At 35.0% G+C, this 18096-nt stretch overlaps 1 protein-coding gene across 1 annotated transcript; it reads left to right on the top strand.

Moving 5' to 3' along the window:
• Positions 1 to 12470: 12470 nt before the first annotated feature.
• Positions 12471 to 13591, top strand: LOC131160774 (citrate-binding protein-like). Its single transcript, XM_058116658.1, has 2 exons — positions 12471 to 12755; positions 13151 to 13591. The coding sequence occupies exons 1-2, from the start codon at positions 12471 to 12473 to the stop codon at positions 13589 to 13591; spliced, it is 726 nt and encodes a 241-aa protein (XP_057972641.1).
• Positions 13592 to 18096: the final 4505 nt, after the last annotated feature.

Raw genomic sequence — 18096 nt, 5'->3', positions numbered from 1 at the left:
GTTAGACAACTTGAATCTTTATGCAAAGTTATTTTGGAAAAACTAAACATAATTAATATGTTACTGCTTATCACCACTACGACTTCAACGATTACTTCTAAAGATTCAAGTTGTCCAACACACGGAACAAAATCAGAAACTATACAGAAGCCATGCATGCTGTGCTCAGTCATTTTAACCCCTAACCACCCCCCCCCAAACCAAAAAAAAGAAGTTTATCCAAGCTATTCAACAGAAGAACATGAAGTTGCACACATTGTCTTGTAATTTTGGCAACTAAGGGACAGGAACTACCCCTGCAGTTGTGGTCCCACCATGGCTCGAAGAGGATTCGAAAGCTTCTTCAAACTTCATGAATTGTCCCACCTGAGTGGCTACCAAATGAGCATAGCATATCATGAGTTGACAAAAATAAACGTTTTTACAGGAGCTGAGTTCAAACATGTCACATTTTCAGACATACCCATTAACCCACAAGTCCAATTCCACTTCATTCTCTCCTTCCCCATTGATTACACTGCCTTATCTTCTCCTCGTCCAATAAATGGAAACTTAAGCATCTTCAAACTTCATAAATTGTCCCACCTGAGTGGCTGCCAAATGAGCATAGCATATCATGAGTTGATAGGTTCAAATAGAGCATCTATAAGAAGTTGAAGGCACACGAAAACCTATATCCACTACCAGCATGCAATACACATCAACTGCATCCGCCATACAGGAGGCATTCTACACTAGCATGTTTTAACATGAAACTCAATTTTTTATCATAATACCTTATAATCAATCAGAGGGGCCACCCGCATTATCTTGTCCAGATTGGCGCATCCTTTCCTTTAACCGCGTGGTCCTATCCATCATGGAATGCATCTAGGCTCGAAAGCTGGAGACCTCTGATCTCAGTTCCGCGTTCTCCATGACGATCATCTGCATCTGTCGAGCCATCTCTTGCTTATCATACTCGGCCTCTCGGCGCTGTCGTTCCATCTTTGCATGAGCCGCTGCACCCATGGATGATGATGCTATTGGGGCGATGTAACCACTTCCAAGACCTTTCACCCAACCTCCTGCTCATTGCCCAAGCACTTGGGAAGTGATCTCAAAATCTGTCATGTGCGGACTCCCCTCTGAAATAGGTGCATCTCTTAGCTCGACCATCTGTGCCTAATTTCAGTCATGAAAATGATAAAAATGAATAAGAAAGACTACAACTTTGATGTTTTGAATAAAGTAATAAACTAAATCTTTTGCTTCACTTACATGTCGATCTTGCGCACCCTCACACCACTCCCCCGATCGTCATTGGTGTGTTCTTTGATACAAATCCGGCAGCAGCTCCTCTGTGCTAGTCTCGGGATCAAGCCACATTATCATATAAGTCATCATTAGTATTATGTTATGTAATGGTTCGATAATTTTATATATAGTAATTACTTGCCGATGATTTACAAATAGCCTCGATCCACCGCAATGCGTCGTAGGGAGTTTGTTGCGGTTCGCAGCATTTGTTTCACATATGGCCTACAAGGAAGATGTCATGATGACATATTAGTGACATCTTTGTGAAAAATTAGTGCTTATAATATAAACACATCACCTGATAGCTCAGATCGTGGAAATGGCGACACAACTTGAGACTTCCCTGGACAAAGTGATAGTTTTCCAAACTTGCAAATTCATTTAGAACTAATTTTAGGGCTATTGTAAAGATACCTATTGAATTTGGGATGGGATATTAAATGCCCGACTTCCTAAATTTTGATATATTTTCGAATTGTCATCAAGTGATGGGTGTATAATTCTAAAATAATCAATATGCTCCGATAAGCTTACAAGATTTGAACCCCAAACAATACACATTGATTCCCATATCAATATGCAAAACACCTAGAGGAGCTGCTTTTCCACCAAGAGGAGCTAGCACGATCAATGCTAGCCACACTAAAGAACAACTTTGTCAATCTAAATGAAACCCTCTCAAGCCTCAATAAATATATCTAATCAACCATAATACAAATGAATTCATCACCGTGTGGCAAGCTAAGGTTTTGAACTCCACCTACACAAAACTATGTAAAATTATAACTACCTGTTGGTCACAAATTTCCTCACCAGCTAGCTTTGCAGCAATTGAGGCATACATTCACAACTCCATTCCCAACACTACTCATGTCATGTACAATAGTTCCTTGATTGATGTCATCTATAGTTGGTCAGCTCTAGGTTAGTATTCCGAAGGATGGAATTCAGGATTTGGAGTTGGATGTGTGACTTAAAGTAAACTCAACACAATATTACAGGACATTTTCTTCAAATCCACAAAAATTCAAATCTAATTCACAAAATTTACTCCCAAACACAGGGTTAAGGCATGAGTCATTATTAATTAGTAAAGATACAAGGTTAATAGTGTCATACTAGCATTACCCTAACACATTGTATATTGAACTCACACTAGTGTTCGATACCCAAACTTTAGTTAAGTTCATTGGGGAGTCTCTTAATAATATCCTTAATTGTTTATAAATTGCATCGAAATGACATTTCTGCATACAATCTTGATTAAAAAAACAAAGGCATCAAGGCAATGTAACCCACACACATGACAAATTTAGGTGGCGAATGAATTAACAGTGGCCAAAAATAAAATAAAACCTTCAAAAATTGTTTCTACACCTAAATTTGTTGGATTCCACACTATAAATACCAAGTGCTAGTTTGTAACCCTTAGTGCTGATAAGAAATCAACAACCAGTTCTACCCCATTGGACACAAACCACTGAACAAAATAGTACCTAATAATAGAAGACAAACACATCCATGCAATGTAAGAAAAGAACCATTCAAGCAATACAACAGAAACCATCAAAATCGAACATAAATAATGCATCAAATCAATTTATTAAATTACGACCTAATTCTTTCCATTCTAATTATTGATTCAATCCCCATTGAGTAAAGTCAGCTTAACAAGATATTTGGCGATCATAGGGCATGCCCAAACTTTGTATTCAATAAACACAAACAAATATTATTCTTGTATTTGAACAATTAATCAACAAAAAATAAGTAATACCAACAAATTAAATCAATAGCAGTGTTTAATCTCAATATAAGTTTAAATCATTCAACTCATTCAAAAATCAATTTTGATCACATTCCCAAATCAGATTTAAATACTCACAATAAAATAAAATCAAGAAATATATGCTTGAAAGTAAAAAAATAAAGGGAAAGAAGAACCTCGAGATTTTTTACAAGTTTCGACAACGTGCTTAGGTCCTTGCGATGGCCACGACGACTCGCAGGTGGAGGCTTGCGGGCAAGAGCAGGGGGAGACTGGGAGAGAGGATCGCCGGAGCAGGAGGGGTGGCTTGTGGCCGAGAGCAGGGGGAGACTGGGGGAGAGGATCGCCAGAGCAGGAGGGGTGGCTTGCAGCCGAGAGCAGAGGGGAGACTGGGAGAGAGGATCGCCGGAGCAAGAGGGGTGGCTTGCGGCCAAGAGCAAGGGGAGACCCAGAGAGAGGATCGCTGGACCAGGAGGGGTGGCTTGCGGCCGAGAGTAGAGGGGAGACCGGGAGAGAGGATTGCCGGAGCAGGAGGGATGCCTTGCGGCCAAGAGCAGGCCAGGGGAGACTGGGAAGAGAATCACCAAAGCAGGAGGGGTGGCTTGCGGCTGAGAGCAGGGGGAGACTGGGAGAGAGGATCGCTGAAGTAGGATGAGGCTAGGGAAGAGGAGGAGCTGGAGCAGTGGCTTGCGGCCGATCGAGAGCAGGGGGAGACTGGGAGAGAGGATCGCTGGAGTTGGAGGGGAAGAGGAGGAGCTGGCGTGGTGGCTTGCAGCAGAGAGCAGTGGGAGATCGACTGGGAGCTAAAGAAGTTAGCGGGATGCAGGCGGAGGGGAAGGGAAAGAAGCCAGCTGGAGAAGGAGGGAAATATCCCGCGGAAACCAATAAGGGTTTTGGACATTAGTGACGGTTTCAAAACCGTCACTACTACTATAGGTTTATTTTTTTTTTTATAAATAACAAAGCATTAGTGACGGTCCAAAATCGTCACTAATAATGCAATTCATCACTAATAAGACAACAATTGTGACAACTTTATAAATTCGTCACTAATGTTCTGAACTTAAATTTTTTTATATATTTTTTTTAAAAAGGAATTATTAGTGACGAATTTCTAGATTCGTCACTATTAGTCTTCTATTCGTGACGAATATACAATATCGTCACTAATACTCTGAATTGAAATTTTTTAATTTGTTTTGAAAAAAGAAATTATTAGTGACGGTTCTGAAATCCATCACTAATACCCTTAACCAAATTTATTTTATATTTTTTAAATAAAAACTAGTAGTGACGATTTCAAAACCGTCACTAATATCATCTTATTAGTGGAGGATCTCAAAATCCATCACTAATACCCTTTATTTAATTTTTTTATATTTTTTTAAATAAAACAACTAGTAATGGCGGTTTCAAAATCGTCACTAATACACCAATATTAGTGATGGATTGGGATATTAGTCACTAATACCATTAACTAAATGTTTTTAATATATTCATAACTATTAGTAGTGACGGTTTGTTAATCGTCACTAATAAGAAACTTTTAGTGATGAATTTAATCGGTCACTAATACCCCAAAATCGGTGCTAATATTTTCCCGAAAAAATTTTCGCGCAAAAATTATTTACCGCATTGTTTTTAGTGACGAAAGTATTCAAAAATTATTTACCGCATTGTTTTTATTAACAAAAGTATTAGTAAAAACTTAAGAACTTTACTCTAAAATATGTTTTGGAACTCTAAACATATTACTAATATTCTATTATTTTTCTTCCACACAATGTAATAACAAATTTGCCTCCATTTTAATTTTTTTTCACTTTAAAAAAAAAAAAAGTAATTTCAAATTCTTTAATCCTTCCTTCCATTCCTCATTTTCATTTGTTTCATCATTCAAAGCAAATTAAATGTGTTTTTAGAAATCATATAATTTTAAAAAATAAATTAAAATTTCACATTTAACAAATCCTGTCAAATTATTTATTTGACTGAAATTTTCTCATGCCAGTGTGTGATGAATAGAAATTTACAAAATTAAAATGCAAGTTTTGCGATCCTCTTTTTACCGTTGCCAAAAGAGGAATTGTGATGGGGAAAGCCTTGCCGGCTGAAGCTCACCCAAAATTTTTTCCCAATCACAAGAAACAGACAGACGACGACGTATCAGACTCAGAAACCTAAGCATAATTCCCACCACACACTGCTGATATCTATGGCGATATTTTCCAAAAAAAAAAAAGAAATCCTTATAACTACCATTCTTTTAAGTATTTATCTTTTAAAATCTTCTCATTTCACTTTTAAACCTTCCCATTTTAAGTTTGGAATAATATACTTTAATTTTTTATTTAGATAAACTTTATAGTTAGAGAGGTACTAAACTTAAATTTGTATTAGATTTAGACAAAATATAATATAAAATTTATTCACATACACCCAAATACAAATTTAAGATTCAAAATTCATGTCTCGAAATGTAGTAAAATTATCATACTAACTTCATATAAACTATGTGCAGTAAAAAGTTAAGAACTTTACTCTAAAATATGCCTTTGGTACTCTAAACATATTACTAATATTCTATTATTTTTCTTCCACACAATGTAATAACAAATTTGTCTCACGATAAACGAAATAATTAAGAAATAAAATCATCTAATACGTTAAAAAGTAATACAGTTCGACTTTATAATTTTGTTGAAATAAAAACATTACTAATAGTAAGTGAAACAAATAATTAACATGTTCAAGTTATTATTAGTCAACATAATATCACTAATAATCAATTGAAATATAATAATTGATTTGTCTCACATGTACAATTAGGTATAAATGTATAGTAACCGTTCTTGGACGAGTCTAAACTTCAACGAATACATGAAATAGCAGTAATTAATTTGACATTTTACTTCATATGCCATTTAGTTCTTGACCTTTCACTGTACACTTAAGATTATTGTTCTTAGCCAAGTCTTTTTGATTTTCAATTAAAAGCCTAAGATTGTCTCTTTTCTTATGAATTTCAACACGTGAAAGACGCGAGTTAAAATGACTTTAAGTTGTAACTGATCATGCATACATTTCTTCCACATCCCGGCGAGCATTTGCGGTGTCCTTTGTCTTCCCATTTATATCAAACAATGTACCAATGACATTCTCACAAATGTTCTTTTCGATGTACATGACATCCAAGTTGTGGCGTAGTAGAAGATCTTTCCAGTATGACAACTCGAAGAAGATGCTTCTCTTTGTCCAATTTAACTCCTATTCAGCGCTTTTTCTTTTTCCACTGGTAAGTGGTTTCCCAAATTTCACATCTCCGATCAACCTTAGTTGGTTTAATATATCTTCCCCACTTAGTTGCTTTGGGTGCGATCTTCGTTCAGGTTTTCCATCGAAGCTTATGACGCCACGAGTCCTCCAAGGATACCCAGTTCGTAGAAAACGACGATGACACATAAAACATAACTTCAGCCATGCTTCAAGGATAAGGACCTAGCATGCTTATTATATACTGGGCATGCTAAGTAACCTTTTGTGCTCCAACATGACAGGTTGTCGTAAACGAGGAAATCATTAATTGTCCACAAGATTGCAGCATGCATCCGAAATGTTGTCCCGGTTTCCACATCGAATGTCTCGACTCCTTTTTCCCATAGTTCTTTAAACTCGTCAATTAACAAACGCAGGTAAACATCAATATCATTATCAGGTGCCCTCAGTCTGGGAATGAGCAGAGACATATAAATGAAAGATTCTTTCATACATCGCCATAGGAACATATTATATGACATCATCATAACTGGTCACATGCTATACGGGTTGTTCATGTTACCAAAAGGATTAAACCCATCTAAAGCAAGGCCAAGTCTGATGTTATGAGGATTACTAGCAAACCACATATGCATTTTATCAAAACCGGACCAAGCTTCGGAGTCCGCTAGATGGCTAAGGGTGTTCCTATCTTAAAGACGTTTCTCTTGATGTCATCTCATATCAATAGCAGTCTTTTTGCACATATACAATCGTTGCAGCTACGAGATTAATGGAAAATATCGCAAAACTTCTTTGGGGATCTTTTTACCCTTTTTTTGATTAGTTGTATATCTCGGTTCACCACATTTTGGGTACTCGTTCACATTTTCATGTTCACCATAAAAAGAGTGCACAATCATACCTACACGCATTTATTAGAGTGTAACTGAGACCCAATTCATGCATGTATGTCTTCGCCTCATAAAAAAACTTGGGAAGTGTTTCACCATCAGGCAGTGTCGCCTTAATAAAGCTTAAATGCTTGTTAAATGCACTATGAGATAACATATGCATTGTCCTTGCATGAAGTAACTTTATCAGAAACTTTAATTTTGATAACCTTTTACATTTTGGATATAGGGGCACCCGTGCATCCCTCGTGAGATTAGAAAATGGTTTACTAAGTTGATTCAACGTACTAGGATCACAAGGTACGGTACTTGTTGAAGTAGATTCATCACTAGTACGCGACACAGGCACATCGCCCATGTCCATTGCAATCCCCCTTTGCAAGTCACCTAAAATTTCAATTACCCCTTCCGAACAGGTATCACCACCTACTATATTTGCTCCCTCATTTTCATCGTTATCATCATTGCTCTAAATTGCGTAATCGTTATCATGGAACACCCATGTTGTGTACCTTTTCTCCATTTCAAATTCTAATAAATGTGAATGGACCAAATCAATGTGTTCAAATGTTATGTTCTGGCATTTCTTGCAAGGACACCTTATTCTACTGGTTTTATTCGTACGAGGATACGCGAACTCTATGAAATCATGTACCACTTTCACGTATTCTGGAAAAAACCTACCCTGAGCGTTCATCCAACTCTTATCCATGTTTATTAATTGCACTATAACATGTTCAAGTAAATTGTGTTATTATTATATTTCTCATAATGTTTATAACGCATGCATCGTGAATCCTATAATCAACCATACGAATCCTATCCCATTTAGGAATGTTGCATTTACATTGCGATCAATCGCTCAAATTCTTTCGTCGTAGTCGTTATAAATTTCGGCAGCATATCTCCATGTCTCTCCAAGTACACGAGATGGGGGAAGTGAACATGTTGCTAGTTTTTCATAACTAAAAAATTATCACGATACCCTACTATGCACCCAGAGAACACAAGTAGAGACACGCTCGAAATATATAATGACAATTGACAAAGCGTGAATGATGACAACAATGTAAATACAACTTCCTGAACTGTCTACATTGGACAATCCAAAAATGGTTGAAATAAAAACATTACTAATAGTAAGTGAAACAAATAATTAACATGTTCAAGTGATTATTAGTCAACATAGTATCACTAATAATCAATTGAATTATAATAATTGATTTGTCTCACATGTACAATTAGGTATGAATATATAGTAACCGTTCTTGGACGGTTCTAAGCTTCAACGAATACATGAAATGACAGTAATTAATTTGACATTTTACTTCATATGACATTTAGTTCTTGACCTTTCACTGTATACTTAAGATTGTTGTTCTTAGCCAAGTCTTTTTTATTTTCAATTATAAGCCTAAGATTGTTTGTTTTCTTACAAATTTCAACACGTGAAAGATGCGAGTTAGAATAACTTTGAGTTGTAACTGATCATGCATACATTCTTTGTACATAGTTTTATTATGGAAAAACTTTAACGAAAATTTGGCAACATGTTGTCTGTAAATTGAACATATCCCAAAAAATTCTTACACTAAAGTTTGATAGATTCAAGTAATATACTAACAATATGTATAATCATAGCTCTTAAAATCGTATGATTCCGGACTCAAATCATAAATTCATAGAAAGACCTAAATCAGTTCAAATATATATGAATATCATAGAAGGCTATAAAAAAAACCATGGTCATCCACTTGGACATGTGGATGAGCGTGGGATTTGAAAAGTCATGTATGGAGTTATGACCTTTGATAATAATGTGATCTTCTCTGCTCAACACATTTCAAAGTCATGAAAATAAAAGGTTCTTAATTTCTTTTAATTTCTTTTGCACTATAGTATATTTAATGGACGATGCAATATAAATTAAAATAATAAAATAATATAAATTAAGAAAATCGGTCTGCGAATAAATATTTGTAACCATGGAAAGTTTTGAATGAGTTTAGCCCGTTGCTTTACTAAATGTGAGACTTTTTTTTTATTAAATAATTAAATGCATTCTTTATTAAAACACTATGAAACTTCTTTTGTGATTTATATTGTTTGAGTAATAAAAATGTGAGGGAGTTGGCATTAAAGTTTATTTATGACACTCATTTCAAATATACAATATATAATTATTCTCAGAAAATCATCCTACATTTTAAAATACAGAAAGGGTTTTCTTTGTTGACAAACTCAATTCCAGGAAATGAAATGAATGAAGGTATAATAGGGAGGAAGCATTTTGATCTCTCTTAACAATTTAATTTTTAACAAACCAATGGCAGCCTAATATACATACTAGCAAAAATTCAAAATCAAGGACATTTAGGATCACATTCTACTAATTAAGATGATGCTGAATCTAGAATAATATAGTTAAAAATTTCACTAAAATAATATTCCATCTCTAGTAAAAAGAACAACAGCAAGCGTCATTTTTGTACCATAAATAAATAAACACACTTTTACATTTCCAACACCTAAAAGAATTTCCATCGAACTCTATATGTATCATTTCTTGTTGTGGGTTGTTTTTATTTGGCATTCTTATACAGAGGATTCTATATAATAATTAATCCAAATAGGCAGCATCAAAATGGCCCAAATTTTAATAAAAAAAAACCATACCAAGAGTTGGGAGGTAGAGGACTCGACGACGTAGCGGCGGCTATGACTGTGGCTGCGGCTTTGAGTGCAGCCGGAGGCGAGGTACTCGATGGCGACTACGTGGCAGGGTAGTGGCGGCAGTGGCTGCGGCTGCGGCTGCGGCTCCGAGGGCAGCCGGAGGCGGGGTACTCAATCGTGAGTGGCTGGGTAGCGGCGGCGGCTCCGAGGGCAGCCGAAGGCGGGGTACTCGACAACAACTAACTGGGAAGGGAGGAGGGAAAAGAGGGGGATCGAGGAGGCGAGGATTGGGAGATCACAGTGGGAGACGAGCGGGAAAGGGATAAGGGAAAGGAGGGAAGAGAAGGAAGATTGGGGTAAATTTAATAAAAGGACTAGTAGTGACGAATCCATAACCGTTGCTACTAGTAGGGCAATAGTGAAAAATTAATAAATTCGTCACTAATACTTTGAAATCAAAATTCTTATTTTTTTTAAATACGGGAAGTATTAGTAACGGTCCTCAAATATGTCACTAATACAAAGACAATAGTGATGAATATATAAATTCGTCACTAATACTCTAAAATAAAAAAATTGAGATTATTTTAGAATACCGAAGTATTAGTGACAGTTCTCAAATCTGTCACTAATATTGGGGCAATAGTGACGAATTTATAAAGTCGTCACGAATACTCTAAAAAAAAAAATATTGGGATTATTTTTCAATACGAGAAGTATTAGTAACGGTTCTTAAATCCATCACTAATAATTGACAAATAGTGACGAATAAAGAAATTCGTCACTAATACTCTGAAACAATTTTTTATTTTTATTTTTAAATACGTGAGGTATTAGTGATAGTTCTCAAATCCGTCACTAATACTGGGGTAATAATGATGAATATATAATGTCGTCACTAATACTCTGAAATAAAAATATAATGATTATTTTTAAATACGGAAAGTATTAGTGACGGTGCTTAAATCCGTTACTAATAATCGGCAAATAGTGACGAATAAATAGATTCGTCACTAATACTTTGAAACAAAAAAAATTTATTTATTTTTAAATACGTGAGGTATTAGTGACGGTTCTCAAATTCGTCACTAATATTGGGGCAATAGTGATGAATATATAAATTCGTCACTAATGCTCTAAAACAAAAAATTCTTATTTATTTTTCAATATGGGAAGTATTAGTGACGGTTTTTAAATCCGTCACTAATAATAGGCAAATAGTGATGAATAAAGAGATTCATCACTAATACTTTGAAACAAAAAATTCTTATTTATTTTTAAATACGGGAAGTATTAGTGACGGTTCTGAAATCCGTCACTCATACTGAGGCAATAGTGACGAATACATAAATTCGTTACTAATATTCTGAAACAAAAAATTTTATTTATTTTTAGAACAATAGTAGTGATGGTTATTTATTCGTCACTAATAAATACCTTTAGTGACGGATCTTGTTCGTTACTAATACTGTACAAATCGTCGCAAATATTTTTCCGAGATAATTTTTGCGCGAAAAACTATTTCCCTCGTTTTTTTTCGGTTTTTAGTGACGAAATTGTAAGTGACGAATTCAGTTTCTTCACTAATAGTTTCTTATTAGTGGCGGTTCTCAAATCCGTCACTGATACCCACCTTTAGTGACTAAATTGAATCCGTCACTAATAAATTCGTCACTAAAAGCCAGTTTTTTTAAGTGTTAGTGATGGTTCCCAAATTTATCACTAATAAAGGGCCAATATTGACGAATCTTCAAATTCGTCACTAATATTGTGAAATAAATTTTTTATTTTATTTTTTTTAATAAAAGAAGTATTAGTGACGGTTCTAAAATCCGTCTAATAATAAGGGGCTAATAGTGACAAATTTTTAAATTCGTCACTAATATTGTTAAATAATTTTTTTTTTTAATTTTTTTTAAGATTATGTCAACTAGAAGGCATGGAATAACTTATTTTTCTGGGCTTGAATCTTGTTTTCAGTTAAGAAAGAAGAATAAAAAAAAAAAAGGTTCTCTTAGAAGGTATGCGTAAGCATAGGCATGCAGCCACCCATGCACGCTTATGTTCATTATAAGCAAGGCCAGTCTTTATGTTTCCACAGTGAAGCACTAATATTGATGACTATATCAAAGAATTGACGAGTGTGTGGGTGAAGGAGTTTGGGAGGCGAGTGGTATTTGCTGCTGACTTTTTACCAGGTCAACTTCATTCATTCTGTGGTGGAGAACTTCATCTGCAACGTTAGTGCTATGTGTGGGATATATATACTGCCACCTGACAAATGTTGAGCTCTGATTAGGCCCACGTACATCTACCTATTTTTATCATTATGCAGTAGCATGATATGCTAATCATCGTTTTACACGTGGCCAATGGACTACCTCATTCAAACTAAACAATTCCAAAATATATCCATAGAACGATCTCATCCTGCCGGCCTAAGTACCTAGCTCTCTAGTTCCAAGCCAACTATAAATGCATGTCATTCCCGTAAGGACATGAACACAAACCATAATACCTCACCATTATCAGTAGCTAAAACATTCCAAAGTCTTAAGCCGATGACGATGGGTCCTGCACTTGTGTTGTCGTCTCTCGGGCTGGTTCATCTTCTTCTCTTCATGGTGCGCCTTGCAGTAGTAGGGTCCGAGCCCATTGATCCAACCGAAGGTTTTGTTGATGTACCATTGAACAAATCTCACTTCCACAACCTGAAACCCTACGATGTACCGGCGAGCGAACGGTACAGCTTTGAGAATGACATTCACAAATTCTGGGTCTATTCTACGGATAACCCCCTCTCCAACGGCAGCCCAACCCACCCACGTTCCGAACTCCGCCTTGAAGTAAACATTCTTATCTACGCGTACTCTCTTTCTTTTTCTAAATTTAGTTTCCATTTGCGTTAATCGTATCGGTATCTATACCTCTATTAAATAGGCAGACAACCTGGCCTTCTTTTTCCCAAATAGCTCAAAAATAAAACACATGAGTTATATATAACGCATGCATGGGAAAGGAAATGTGTAGATTTCACCATCTCAGTGAGTGTGCGTGAGCATGTGAGAGAGAGAGAGAGAGAGAGAGAGAGAGAGAGAGAGAGAGAGAGAATGAGTGACCTGCTTACTGGTAACTTAGCTAAGATTATATTTTGATTTGGTAAATATATGTTCATTAAAGTGAGCGATTCTCCTTCCATCTAAGTATATAGCAATCTAACTTTGTTTTATTTAATTCTCAGGAATACTACTATAATACGGGTGTTTGGCAATTTGAAGGATATGGGTACGTACCATCAGGAACATCAGGTGTATGCATCATGCAAGTATTTGGAGCGAAAACTCATCCGACAACCCTAATGCTTAAAGTTAATAATGGTAAACTCACGTATTACTTGAGCAGCATCATCGAACAAAACATATACGATAGGTGGTTTCGACTAAATGTTATTCATGACACAGAAGCTGCAGTTACAAAGACTTTCATTGATGGTGTTCTCAAGCATGTAGCCCCTCATCGTGAAAACGCCACCCACCATTTTCAATTTGGGGTTTATCAACAAGAAAATGCTTCTTTTTATGGAGAATCTCGTTGGAAGGGCATTAGAGTTCTAAAAAAACTCGATGATTATTATGAAAAATTACCTTCCAAGACACATAATATTCATAGAAAGTTGTTATAGTGCCAAAAAAAAAAAAAAAACCATTTGACTTCCTAGAGAAGCGAGAGCACTTGAAAAAAATTTTGTGAGAGGAAAGTTAATAAATTAATAATCAGTAGTTAATTACTTTTTGGTTACATGAGTCTTGTATCTCCGCATGCAGAAATGTTTAATATATTTAACACATTTCCATATATTTTATGGTCATGGAACTATTTTCATTTTCTGTCTAGTTGGAATCAATCCCACTTTGACATGACCTATATTAATTCTTGAAAAGGAGTGAGATTAATTATGAGAAGATCATCAATTCAATCTAAGAGATTTATTTTCATGGGCTTGTTCAACTCAAGAGTTTGGATTCTATCTTTTTTTTTTTTTGAATAATTCTCTATATTTGAGTATTTTTTCGATCTTGAATGCATAAATAAATTTCTTTAACATAATAATAATAATAATAATTAGTCATTTCAAATATTGAAAACCGCAAAAGGAAATAAAGGGAGCAGCCATCCATTCTGAAGCCCAAATGGTAAATGTGTCTTTAATTTATTCAAAATTAGGCTTTATCGGTACAAGTGCAAAAAAATTATAAAAAGTGCATAATTTTTTCAAATTTTTTTCTAAATAAATGCTTTGCCATTTTTTTTTTTTTAATTTCTTAAAAACTTTTAATTATTGATAAGTCATTTATTTTGAATTAAAAATAAATCAAAAACGAGATGGGGTGATAAGAGATTGTCACGATATTAATCATGAAATGCAATATTATCATAAAAAATGTTTGTCAAATATAGCACTTCTCATATAGTCAATGAAGTCGTAGCCCAATTATAAAAGAGTGAAGCCTAGTTAATACTAGAAGTTCAAGAGGGCTCAAAGTTTGACTTTTACCTAGTGTGAGCTACTTGTATAATTATTTTATGTTATTCATACTAGCATTGTCAAGACTATTTATTTAATTTAGTTTTCAGTTTTGTTTTATTTGTGGGTTCATCTTCTAGATTCTATATACGGTTTTTACTCCTACTATTTGTGCAATTTTTGTGCACCCTCAAAAATGTAATATGCAAGCTGAATAATCTTACAAAAGATGAATAGAGAGTTGATGCACACTGGTAGAATAGGACTTCATCCAACTAGAAAAATCCATGAGTGTATCCTCAAGACATGAGGAAACACTTAGCAAATGACATAAATTTCATCAATAATCATGGATAGGGGTGGTCGAGACATCAAGTAATAGAGGTTGCCCAGTCATTAGGCATGTCCATGACATGACTTTTGGCAATAGTAATAATTATTTTTTTAAAAGGAAAGTGTTTATTTATTAAAAGGAAGAAGGAAGCTCAAACAAGCTGCTTTAGTAACTGAACTAGCAAAGAAATAGAGAAACAAAACTACAACAAGCAAAGCAGGGAAAAAACTAAAGAAACGTCAAAGCCATCAAAGGTTAGAATGGGAGGATGCACATATAATAAACGAGGAGGTTGGATAATAATATTGATTTAAAGCAAGTTAATCTCCCTCCGAAAGAAGGATACCTTGGTTTTGAAAGAGCTAATTTAGGTTCCACCTTATGTGTTATAGGATCCTAAACACTTTGTCTCAAAAGCCAACACCTAGCGCTAGCCCTTGATAGGTTGTGGGGAAACATCTTAGACTACAACCAACAATAGAAGCACAAGAAGCAGGGTTATTAACTTCATAAAGTGGAAAGAGTTTGCTCCCTCTTAGCTAGATTAACCCTTAAAACATACAAGGTTCCAAAAAATAGAAGCACAATTCTTAACTATTTGATATCTACAATTTGGAAAAGTCTTGTGAGACCTAAATTTGAAGGATTTCAAAGAGAAGGTTGTTGTCCTAACTAAGCTTAATCTCGTTTGGATGTTAACAAATTAAGGTTACTTAATGTGTTTGCTTAAGTTAAGTTTCAGGGCTCAAGTGTTTTATGAAATCAAGTGATTGTGCTTGAAAAGTTTCGTTGAAATTTAGAATTAAAGCTACAAGTCATGAGGAACATGAAGGTTAGAGAAAGATTGATCAAAGCTTAAATGGATATTGAAAGTTTAACAAGACGAGGACTTAGGAACTTAAATAGTTTTATCTTATTTAAGTCTCATGTACGTACTTTGATACTCAATATTGAAGTTGAAGCCCTTAAGACTCATTATGGACTTATGTACTATTTTTAAATCATGGAAAATATTTTCATAAGGTCTGAAATAAGTTTTCCAAGTTAATGGTTAAGTTTTGGAACCAAACTTTGAAAAACAATAAGTGGCTAAGTGGTCAAGCGACTGATATGCTACTGACTTTGTTAATGAAAGAACAGAAGAGGATAAGGCGACTGAACTATCGTGACTAGTCGACTAATCTGGTAGTGATTGTTCTTATATGCTATTTTTAAAGAGCTTAGGCAACTAACCCTATGGCTTAGTCGACTGATTTTTGTGTTTTAAACTTTTTACAACGTGGATTGTGTTTCCAAATTTGAATGATTCAGTTCCAAATTTGACGAAAACTTGAGGAAAACGGTAGGAAACTTTTCTACACTATATAATGGTAATTTTTTTTTTTTCAAAAATCAAGTTATCAATTACTCATATACAACTCAAAATTCATGATTATAATTTTGAAAATCTCTATGAAAAGCTGCTGTGAGTTTTGTTGAATACCTTCACGAAAATCTAATATGTTGTTCGGAAATCCACACTCTACAATCAAATTAATGGTGATATATTATCGAGCTTCATCTCTTTATTGATTTATTGAAGTATATTGTGCTCTAATGTGTACAAATTGATGCTATAATTGATAGTATTCCATTGTACAAACAAACTTGTTTTGTTGTTTTGTTATTGACAGTTTGGGGCTTTGAATCGTTGCCTAGCGAGCGGGTTGTTCTCGTTAGAGAGGTATCTCCAACATGAATGGGGAGAGGGGTACTTCACCTAGTAACAAAGTAGAAAGGAAAATCCTCAAAGCAGGTTGCTTGAACCAAGGATGTAGGATGCAGCTGGCTGAACCTTGTAAAAAATTGGAGAGTTGATTGCGATTGAATCAAGATATTATCTTGAACGCTGGTTTGAAAAATCAGTAAGGTTTAATGTATGAATTCTCATATTTAGGATTGCTGATTGGTATAGTAAGGTCACTGATTAGCTTAATCTGATTACTTAGTCATGGTGATTCAAATTAAAAGGGTTAAGGTAAATTAATATTTCACTAAGAAAATTTTAGTTACTCAATTCACCCCACGCTTGGGAATACATCTTTGTTAACTTTTTGAGTCCAATCCCTGTTTTGATTATGACAAACCACAACATCTCATCTATGTGCCAAGTATGTACATGTTTATCTTTTTGAAAGAGCATAGATGATGATGCAACACAAAAGCCCTGAAAAGCAACTAAAAGAACAGATTCCATGGCGTCTTCTAGGGAGCAGAGCTTGAAGACTCTAATTTTAAGTTGTTATAGTAATTAGGGCTTATTTGTGCATGCGTGTCAATTGATTTAATTTGAAACTCTGCTAAGACCATATATTGATCTTAGGAACCCCAAATTAAAGGAAAACCTTTTATACTTTAAGATTATCTTTTACAAAAGCTTTAAAAAAAAAATTTTAAATAAAAAAGGCAAAACACTTATTTTTGCTAAGGCCAATTGACCGACTTGTCAAGCCCAGTAGACCGGAATGCTTCTAAAGGCAAAAATATGCTTTTTAAAAAAAGGCCTAGTCGACCGGCCTCCCAAAGTTATAATTGGGCCAGTTGATCGGTGAGGGCATATTGGCTAGAATGGTAATTTAAATATGGCCCAAAGAACGGCCACATTTAAGCCGTGCTATCCGAGTTGACCAGACTTAACAACTAGGCATCTTTATAAGTGCCCAGTCAACCGTCCTCTTGGAGGCATAATTGTCCAAGTCGACTGGTACTATTCATTAGGCTGACCAAATCTTGATCTTGGCTGACCGTTTCTCATGAATTAGGAAATTGCCTTAAGCCAGTCGATCGGACCTCAAGGCTTGTTCACCACACCTTAAGTCCTGTCGACCGAACCTTTCAGGTTAAGCCAATTTGAGCTCCAAAATGGTCAGAAAATTCAAATTATATTATTTTCTTATTGCCCACCGGTAAGATAACAACCATTTTCTAAAAATTGTCTATAAATACTTGGCCAAACCTCTTTTGAAATGTTATAAAAACACATTGAAAGGTATATTGTTAATTCTTTAATTCTTTCTCATATTTTCAACTTCATCTCAAAGATCAAAATCAATTTTGTCCCACCTTCTTTTGAAAAATATTTTTGTTGAAAATATTGAGGTTATAGCAAGTTAGCTTTGAGCATATATATTATATACTTGCTCAAGAAGCTTCTTGCTCTTGAAATTTCAAGAATAAAATTTCTCACATATACTTTGTTTTGAAAAATCTTTCAAAGAAATTTGTAAGGGGTCCTTAAAAATGGCTTGAGTTTCTATTTATTTCATATATCTAGCTTGAGAGCCATTTT

The sequence above is a fragment of the Malania oleifera genome, chromosome 7, assembly GCF_029873635.1.
Source record: "Malania oleifera isolate guangnan ecotype guangnan chromosome 7, ASM2987363v1, whole genome shotgun sequence".
In the NCBI taxonomy this organism is placed as follows: Eukaryota; Viridiplantae; Streptophyta; class Magnoliopsida; order Santalales; family Ximeniaceae; genus Malania; species Malania oleifera.
The sequence above is the reverse complement of the archived record's forward strand: the minus strand, read 5'-3'. Positions and strand labels throughout refer to the sequence as shown.